Source organism: Dipteris shenzhenensis, chromosome 20 (genome assembly GCF_047967505.1).
Source record: "Dipteris shenzhenensis isolate YYH24624 ecotype China chromosome 20, Dip_SZ_1.0, whole genome shotgun sequence".
NCBI lineage: Eukaryota > Viridiplantae > Streptophyta > Polypodiopsida > Gleicheniales > Dipteridaceae > Dipteris > Dipteris shenzhenensis.
The window spans coordinates 39789688-39799913 of NC_141615.1; the positions used below are offsets into that span (position 1 = coordinate 39789688).

Genomic DNA, 10226 nt, shown 5'->3' on the forward strand with positions numbered 1-10226 from the left:
GATTGCATCGTTATTTCAAAATCCCATGGGTTGATAATACCTTTAATTAATTATTTTGAGGATTGATCATGTTTGAATCTTTATTCCAAACTCCCATGGGTTGATAAGGCATTTAATAAATTGAAGAATACACATAAATTTGTATGGACTTTAAAAGCTTTAACTAATTCTAGGTAGGGTATTTGGTTTCTAGCAATTCTTACACTTTAACTATGAGTAACAATTAGGCAAGCAACTCCCAGGATATACTTTTTTGCATACTATCCTACATCAAAGTCTGCGGTATAAGTGTTGTGTATTAGTGAATTGTGTCATTTGTAACATCAATATTTTTTTGCAAGATGGCTCCCAAAACCTTATTAGTATTGCATATTCAAAAGGAAATGCATACTTTTTTTTAAAGGAATAATTAGCACTTTATTACAACCACTTAAATCTAACTATAGAGTTATAATCTTGATGTGCATACAAAAAATTTTGAGTCAATGGAAAGGAGCAATGATCATGCTATGTGATTTCATTGACATTGCTTACGTTATTAAAAAATGCAAAATATCTCATTCTTTTAGGCATTCCTACAATCAATTTTGGTCATATCCTCCCATCAATGCAATCCACTTTAGTTAACAAACCTTGATTGTTGCATTTTCTACTAATGGAAATTTATTTGTACTAATTCCCTTCATGTCCTCATAAGTTTAGGCGACATAAATATACTCCAAGAGAGTACCCTTATGATTTTAGGACAAGTAATCATATTCCATGTGCACCCTTTCCAAGTAGCTATATTTTATGAGCATTTTCCCTCAACTATTCCTTGTCATTTTCAATCATTTGCTCTTATATATTTATAGGTTATTTGTCATAGTCTTGTGTGGTTAGATTCATTTTCATGGCCCATAGTGGTCCCTCATAGACCAGGTGTAATCGTTAAGTCTATCTCCTTTTATTACCTTTCTTGTGTGCCTTTACCATCTTCAACCATATGCCCATGACCATTGAGCATTTTTAGTAAAAATCAATTGCAACTATAGTTCACACAAAGTTCCTCACAAGCATCTCTCAAATCTCTAGGCTCACTTGAGCGTAGTCGCTCGATGTTTTGACATGCTCGTTTCTTTTGTAGCTCACGGGCAGCCTTTGGAGGCCGATCATAGAAAATCCATTTCTCATCCCTGCGTCAGCATCCCTCCCGTCCTTCAAGAGTTTGAATCTTTGCTAGAGTCAATTGTTTTATTTTTTTGCATGCGGATAAGGTCACGGGTGGCCTTGGGAGGCCAATCATAGAAAATCCATTTCTCATCCATGTATTAACGTCCACATTGGATTCCGCTCGTGGATGTGTGTGAAGGGCCTGCAAACCAACTCTCAGATTTTATTGGTGGAGATCTATTTTGCACTTGTCTAGCGGACGAGTGTGAATCCTACTATAGTATTAGGGTACTTACACACATCGCCAAAGGGTGCCCAAGTATAACCCAACGTGTGGGAGCCCAAGAGAGTCCTGGGTAGTCTAGAATGGGTGTACCCCATTACACACTATCTGCCCACCGTGGGTTTTAAAAAATTAAGTGCCCACCCATGTTACACAATGCTTTTGTAATTTTTGGGACAGATGCGTCAATTTTATGAGCAAAAACCTATGAGCAGGTTTATCCGAGCGTGTTTTTCAAGAGACTTAAAAAAATGTATTTCTTTAGGAAACATGGTTTTTACTAGAACTAGATCCCTTTATCATAAAAATATACAGACTAGTCACTCATTCATTTTTACACAACATAATTTTCTTATTTAGAGACATCCCTTTGTACCCCTGTTATTACCTTAAAAAAGTGTGTTGATTCCTTTAAGAAACATCCCTCATAATCACTCTCAATGTAATAATACTATGCATATATAATTACTTATTAACACATTTATATCATATGGCAATATCTTTTTAGTGTTTTAATAGCATAAATAACAAGATATTTATGGACATGTTTCTAAAGAAGTCTAAATTACTATAAATAAGTATTAACTTGGGCTTATATATCACTCTCATAAAATACATGTAATATTTAATACTATATATGCAAGATTTTTCAAAATATAACTCCACATATGTGCTCAAATGGGGTGTTCCGATCAATTTGAGTGGTTGAATGACTATATTTGGACATTGGAGACCTGCTTCAAAGGGGTTTCGCTAGCGAAACTACTTGGATGGCTTGCTTCAATGAGTTTTCTTTGAAGAAACCCTTTCATGAAGATAGGTTGAGAGAGGGTTTTCAATGTCACCCCCTATTAAGTAAAAGTTGTAAGAAGGATCATAAGGGAATTTCCATAGAGAAGTCTACTCTACATGTGGGTTTCTTCAAAAGCCATCCCATTATGCTCTCACCATTCCTAAAGATTCACTCAAAGATTTTTGTATAAAATAGGCATTGCTATAATACTTTGCATATTTCTAAGTGAAACTATGTTTTCTTCTGATCGATTTTTGCCATATTTATGCATAGTTGGAAGCTTTTTTTTTCCTTCGCTCGAACGCTCGGAAGATTTCGCTCAGAAAATGCCCGTCCCCTTTTTGGGACCTTGAAAACACAAGTGATTGGCAAATTTGAAGGGTGGCCATCGCTAGTTGTTGGCAACCAAGCTTGTCTGCCCATGGACGACGAGCTTGGAGAGGGCAAGACGTGGAATTTATGTAGGACTAGAAGGTTTCGTCATGAGGGGTGTGTGTGTAATGGATGCCCAACATCGTTAAACAACTTTCCTCCTATTGCTTCAAACAGCTACCCAACCAAGTGTTGTAAACAACCTCAATAATGGGAACTGTCTCTCACGTTATTTACACACTACCAAAGCATGCCCAAGTATAGCCCAATGTATGAGCACCCAAAAAGAGTCCTGGGTAGTCCAAAATAGGCGCACTTCATTACATACTAGATGCCCACCATGGGTTTTAAAAATTTGAGTGCCCGGCACCCCCTTTACACATAGTTGATCAATGATGGTTTTGTAATTTGCGGGAGCCTAAAAACAAAGGTGATTCGTAGATTTGAATGGTGTCCATTATGGAGTGCACATAGGATTGGAAGGTTTGGTCATGGGCGGTGTGTGTGTGTAACGAGATGCCTGCCCATCGTTAAAAACTCGCCTCCTATTAGTTCAAATGGCCGCCCAACAATGGGCGCTTCTAAGGCTAGGTTCACACCACCTACCCGCCATCCATTCTCCATGGCCCTCTCTTCCAACCAGTCACAAGTTGGTGCCATAAATTTGTAGCCTAATGACCACCAGGTGATATAAAACACCACACTTGACGGCCATCCTCCAATTCTATTTTCTCCTCATGATGGGTGGGTGGCCTAGACCCACTCTTAGTTGCGTTGGGTTCTCACCACCTGCTTGCCATTCTCCAAAAGGTGGTGCCAATAGGAGGGACGGGCTTGGACACTGACACAAAAGACTTATGTCTAGCCCATGAAAGCCTCCCAATCCATGCCCAACTTCTCCAATCACTACATGATTGGCCTATTCCATCTCCGCCAACTGCTACACCAACCACACATTGGTGACATCAATTAGTAGCATCATAACCACCTATCCAACAGAGCCATTCTCTAATTCTCCTCCTCCATGGGCAAGTGGGTGGTTTGAAGCATTGTAAAGAGCCTAAGCGAGAATTTTTTTGCAAGCCCTTGCAAAACAAATCACGGAAAACGGAAGGCTACCTTGCGTGACCCTTACAATCGGATTACAGAGGTAGGTAAGGGAAAGCATAGCAACAACCAATGAAAAGCTGTCATCAACCTCACAGTATTTCTCGTTGGCATGTGCCCGTAGGTCTGGGAGATCGAGTATATGTAAAGGGCGTGGGTCGGTCAAGATGCAATAGCAGACGTTAGATCAAGCAGCCACATTCAGAAAGGGAATGTGACCGGCCCATTTGCGTCTCCCGCCGGCCCTCTATATGGGAGGATGGGGGTCTATGATCGGCTCTTTCAGGGTCGGAAAGTGGTCGAACAATGGGTGGCGGGCGCTCACCTTTGTTTCCACGCTCACTGGGTGTGCCACTGAGGAACACCTGGCTCATGGCATTCGGATTCACAATCAGATGAGGCACACTGGACTCGAGTCGGATGTTGTTTTAAGGACTGCCCTTGTTGCTATGTATGGAAAATGTGGCAACCTGGACGATGCAGAAAGAATATTCAAGACTATTACAGTGCGGGATGTTGTTGCTTGGAACGCCATGATTGCAATATATTCCCATCAGGCGCAGAACCTGGAGGTCCTCCAACTTTTTGAACAAATGCAGTTGGAGGGAGTGATCCCAGATAGGTTCACTATGGTAAGCGTTCTTGATGCATATGCTAGGCAGGCAGCCCTAGCTAAAGGCAAGCATTTGCATGACAACATCATACTAACTGGGTACGACTCAGATGTTGTATCCACGGCCCTTATTAACATGTATAGCGAATGTGGTAGTATGGAGGATGCATGGAGAATGTTTGATAAAATTCAGATTTGCAAAAGGGATGTAATCTCTTGGACTGTTATGATTGCAGCATGTGCTAAGCACAGGCAGGGTGAGAAGGCCCTCCAACTCTTCCACAAAATGCAGGGAGGAGGACTGTACCCAGACCACGCTATTTTTGTAAGCGTTCTTGATGCTTGTTCTAGCCAGGCTGCCCTAGCCCAAGGAGACAACAGTCACAGGTGCATCATGCACTATGGGTTTGAGTCCAATGACATTCTAGCAACTGCTCTTGTTAACATGTATGGCAAGTGTGGGAGGCTGGAAGATGCCCAGAAAGTGTTTTACTCAATGCCTGTGCAGAGTGTGATCTCATGGAATACCCTGATTGCATCATATGCACAGAACGGCCATTGGAAGGAACTAGTCCTACTTTTTGACCATATGAAAGAGGAACGGGTAATCCCAGACAAGTTCACATTCCTCAGCTTAATTTTTGCATGTAGTCATGCTGGTTTGATAGAAGAGTGTTGTCACTATTTGACTTTGATGACTCAAGACCATGACATTGAACTAACCGCAGAGCATTATGACTGTAATTGACCTGCTTGGAAGGGTGGGACTCTTGGATGAGGCAGAAGACCTGATCAGCAAGATGCCATACCAACCTACTCTTTTGTCATGGACGACTTTCCTTGGTGCCTGCAAAAACCATGCTGATATGGGACGGGGAGAGTGTGCTGCAAAACACTTACATGAATTGGATCCTATAGATGATACATCATATGTAATTTTACCAAGCATCTATGCCGCAGCTGGCAAGGGGATGATACAGGGAAGATCTTGAGCTGCATGAGAGAATCACGATCCTGAGACAACAAAGTAGCTGCTCACTTGAAGTGTAGACAGTAGAGGATCGTTTGTACTCACAACATGATGTATATATTGTTTTCTTGACAGGTTTGACACAGGAAGCAAATAGATGTGCAGGATTTGTCCTAAATCTTTTGAGAGGGTGGACAAGGACGAGCTCTGTGCTCCATGAGGGTTTTGGACTCAAGAATATACCCATCGAAGACCTGTCCTGTTCTAGAAAAGCATTGGTTATAAGATTCCATTTCTAAGGTTCCTCATCAACAGATTGCTATTGCTATGAGGGGTGCTAATACTGTTGATATTCATCAGTGAAGCTTCAGCAAACAACCTTTATTTTCCTGCACATACTTCAAACTAGAGGCCACAGAAGCACGTCCAAACATCTTCACTATGTAGGCACCTGGGAACATCTGGTGTGCGCCCAGAAAAGATTCCCCTTGGTCCCTTTCCCAGCTCCCTTTTTGTGCTCATACATTCCACTCGTAATGTAACAAACCTGAAAGTAGATACTTCGTCATGCATAATGCATGTCACTCAAAAAGGTCCTCTTGCCATTCCCCAGGATTCTCCTTGTTAAAAAAACTTGGCATTTGACTCTGGAAAGATTGAAATTTCATTATTCATGATTAACGTCAAATTATACATAGCTTTGCCAACCCCCAAAATTTATTTCAATTGCCAAATGATACGTCAGGGACACATTTCCAAATGTTGGATCCTCAACTGAACAATTTTATTCAACTGTGTTTCCAAGATGCCTCATAGATGAATTTTCTGCAAAAGAACAATTATCTGTACTTGTAAAATGGTGGTTGAGATTAGTGGACATGAAGCTGGCAGTAAGTAAAACTTGAATAGATCACTGACGCTGACAAAAGAGATACAATGTAGCCTACACCTACGGAATGGTGCAAGTTTGTAGTAAGGTTGACCATGCTCTAATAGTTGAATATATTCTCAGATCACGGAATTTGATGCTTGTATTGGCCACGACAGTAGTTGTTGGCAATCTGCATTGAGGATATCCTAGGCAGCGAGCTGCAACTCCACGAAGCAGGCTGCAATAGAGCTAGCTATTGTTGTTAACGCCTAGTGGGTTCTATGTATTGTTTGCAAAGTTTTTAATAGAAGGTAGGGAAAAAGAAACTGTAAAAAGTTGATTGGAATTTTGATCTCCCGAATTAAAAATTAGCATACCTTTCTGCAAGTTGGTTATTACTGCTCTGTTTTCCTTTTTGTATTGGCTATGTATCATCATGGAAAATCAAGGTGCCTTCACAAAGACTGCTATAACGGTCCATCAGGGAAGGCTAAGAAATAGTGTCCCAGAAGCAAATTGCACATCATCAGTGCACCAAAGTCAATATCTAGGTTTAAGTTCCCTTTGTCAGCCTACCTATGAGTATACATATGTAGATTGTTCTTTCTTTAGAAACCTATCATACTTGTGAAGTATAATAGGTTTCTACAGAAAGAACAATGTAGAGTTAACCTATTATGCTTGTGAAGTATATACATATCTATCATACTCGTGAAGTATAATAGGTTTCTACAGAAAGAACTCTTTCTGTAGAAACCTATTATACTTATCATTATGCCTGTGAAGTAAATACATATCTATCATACTCGTGAAGTATAATAGGTTTCTATAGAGCCAGCAGCAGGAACGGAGGGTCACCAGTAGCCAACCGCGGCTTCCATGGCAGGAGCCGCAGTTGGTATTGGAAACGCATCTAGTCCTCCGACAACGAAACGCTTTGAAATGAAATCTTCTGTTAATAATTGTGACGGGAAACGCAACCGTTTCCTTCGCCGCCTTCGTTGGTACGGCTCCACCGCCACTCCAATCGAGTTATTTGGTCCCACCCATTACCAATGGGATCAGGGAAAAATGGCCAACAGTAAGGCCGGTCCTTTCCTGGGGGAACCCTAGCGGGCTTGGCCTCCGGCCCTCGCATAACCTTCGTAGCGTTACTGCTTGCAATTATATTCCTTCGGATCTTCCGCCCAGAAGGGCCGAAAGGCTAACTTATTGCCCACCTCTTCACCCTGGAGCCCCGACCTAGAGAACTTATTCGGATTCGTTACGGCCAAAGTAAGGTGTCCCGACCACCTCAAGGTTCCTCTACTACCATATAAAGATCCTAAGCTGGGAACTCTATTGTTCCCTACAGGTACCTTCACGGGTGTGTACTTCACGGAAGAGCTAAAATTACTCTTTCTGTAGAAACCTATTATACTTATCATTATGCTTGTGAAGTATATGATATGTATATACTTCACAAGCATAATGATAAGTATAATAGGTTTCTACAGAAAGTGATAAGTATAATAGGTTTCTACAGAAACCTATTATACTTCACGAGTATGATATGTATATACTTCACAAGCATAATGATAAGTATAATAGGTTTCTACAGAAAGTGATAAGTATCATTATGCTTGTGAAGTATATACATATCATACTCGTGAAGTATAATAGGTTTCTACAGAAAGTGATAAGTATAAGTGTATATACTTCACAAGCATAATGATAAGTATAATAGGTTTCTACAGAAAGAGTTCTTTCTGTAGAAACCTATTATACTTCACGAGTATGATAGATATGTATATACTTCACAAGCATAATAGGTTAACTTGTGAAGTATATAATATACTTCACAAGTATAATAAGTTAACCTATTATACTTCACAAGTATGATAGATATGTATATACTTCACAAGTATAATAGGTTAACTCTACATTATGATAGATATGTATATACTTCACAAGTATAATATGTAGAACATCTACATATGTATGAGTATACATATGTAGATTGTTCTTTCTGTAGAGTTAACCTATCATACTTGTGAAGTATAATAGGTTTCTACAGAAAGAACAATGTAGAGTTAATGTTCTACATATGTATGAGTATACATATGTAGATTGTTCTGTCTGTAGAGTGAACCTATCATACTTGTGAAGTATAATAGGTTTCTACAGAAAGAACAATGTAGAGTTAATGTTCTACATATGTATGAGTATACATATGTAGATTGTTCTTTCTGTAGAGTTAACCTATCATACTTGTGAAGTATAATAGGTTTACTCTACAGAATGAACAATCTACATATGTATACTCATACATATGTATACTCTACATTGTTCTCTCTTTAGAAACCTATCATACTTCACAAGTATAATAGGTTTCTAAAGAAAGAACAATCTACATATGTATACTCATAGGTAGGCTAACAAAAGGGACCTAAGCCTCCCTTCTAGTGCTCATGAATTCCACTAGTGTGTGGTGACCGATTTTTAACAGACATCTATGCACCGTGAGTTAAACTTATCCACCATAACCCAAGACAAAAGGTGATGCTCTAAAAGAACAGAAATGCCAAAGATTGAAATAGACAGGACTGAGATTGCAGCAGTGATGGCTTCGTCGTCTAGTACCATTGACCTAAAGGGACAAGGAGAGCAGAAAGAACACAAATCCTATCATGCAAGCATGTCGAGCCTTGCAAGTTAAAGCTGCAATTAGCCAGAAATGTAAAACAAAAGCTGCCCGACTTTTGTTACCGTATTTATTTGAGAGCGAGAGACAGAGAGACAGAGAGAGAGAGTTTCTGGTGCAATGCACGAGCGCTAAAGTCAGAGTCAATCAAACAGAACATTGCAGGTTAGTGTTCACGCCGTCGGTAGTCACGGTTGTCATGCTGTGTGTGCAACCTGATTGTTAGCATTGTTTTCCAGGCAGCACTCTAGTTACATCTCTTATCTCTTCTCCTCTCTCTTCTCTCTTATATTCCTTATGGGAGCTAATCCCACACCTGCCACATGGCATGGATTTGGAGTTCTGGGGAGGATTCAGGAAATATAGAGGTTCAGAGGAGGAGGGAGGTTTGGGGAGGTGGAGGAAGAGGAGTCGATCAAGGAGTGCCATTTGGGACAGACAGAGAGGGCCAGTGACATGTGGCGACTGCCAACACGTTGCAAATTGGAGCACATGGTGTGCCACATAGCACGGCGACAGGCATAACGCATCGAATAGGATAGTGCAGGGGATGACACGTGGCGTGATGCACAGGACAGTGCAGACGGTGGTGGCGCGTAGCTGAGAAGCCAATAAATGGTCCCACGTGGTAGATTGGAAGATGAGGTGAACAGGGGCCATGTGGCCACACACGCGTTATGTTGGCGAGCAACTGAGGTCTGCAATGAGGTGGCAAAGGGCCACGTGGCCACGCAATAGACAGTCGAGGTAGAGTCAGCACGGGGGTGGCGGGGCACAAGCAAAAGACCGCATCAAACCGCCACATGGCATGGTGTGGGGACAGAGGGAATAGGGGATAGGAGAGACAGATAGAGAGAGATAGAGAGAACTAGAGAGAGAGAGAGAGGGGGGGGGGGCGGGGAGGTGGGGGGGACAAGAGAGAAGAGAGAGAGGGGGGTGATGAGAGAGAGAGAGGGAGAGAGAAGAGAGCGAGGTGGAGAGAGAGAGAGAGAGAGAGAGAGAGAGAGAGAGGACACACACACACTTTTTTCTAGTGAAAAGACACACACACACACACACACACACGCACACACGCACACGCGTGCAAACACACACACACAAGGAGAGAGAGGAGAGAGAGAAGGGCAGAGAGAGAGAGAGAGAGAGAGAGAGAGAGAGGAGGAAGCTTAAGAAGAGGTTGGCTATGGGGCAAAAGCATACACACAACGAGAGGTAGGGGGTTGCCATTATTCATAGAAATATGTTTGTCGTCGTGAAGTGCTCAAGCCAGGTCTTGGCTCTCGAGAACCAACACACTTGATGTCCGAGATATCTTTTTGTTGCAATTGAACTTCACAGGCAAAGGAAATGTTGCACTAAGGGCTTCTTTATGCGTCGAAAAT

At 41.4% G+C, this 10226-nt stretch overlaps 1 protein-coding gene across 1 annotated transcript; it reads left to right on the forward strand.

Moving 5' to 3' along the window:
- The first annotated feature begins 3976 nt into the window (after positions 1–3976).
- LOC147889648 (pentatricopeptide repeat-containing protein At2g34400-like) lies at positions 3977–5312 on the forward strand. The gene is made up of 2 exons (XM_087391286.1): positions 3977–4924; positions 5049–5312. Exons 1-2 carry the CDS (start codon positions 3977–3979, stop codon positions 5310–5312), a joined length of 1212 nt encoding a protein of 403 aa, XP_087247412.1.
- Positions 5313–10226: the final 4914 nt, after the last annotated feature.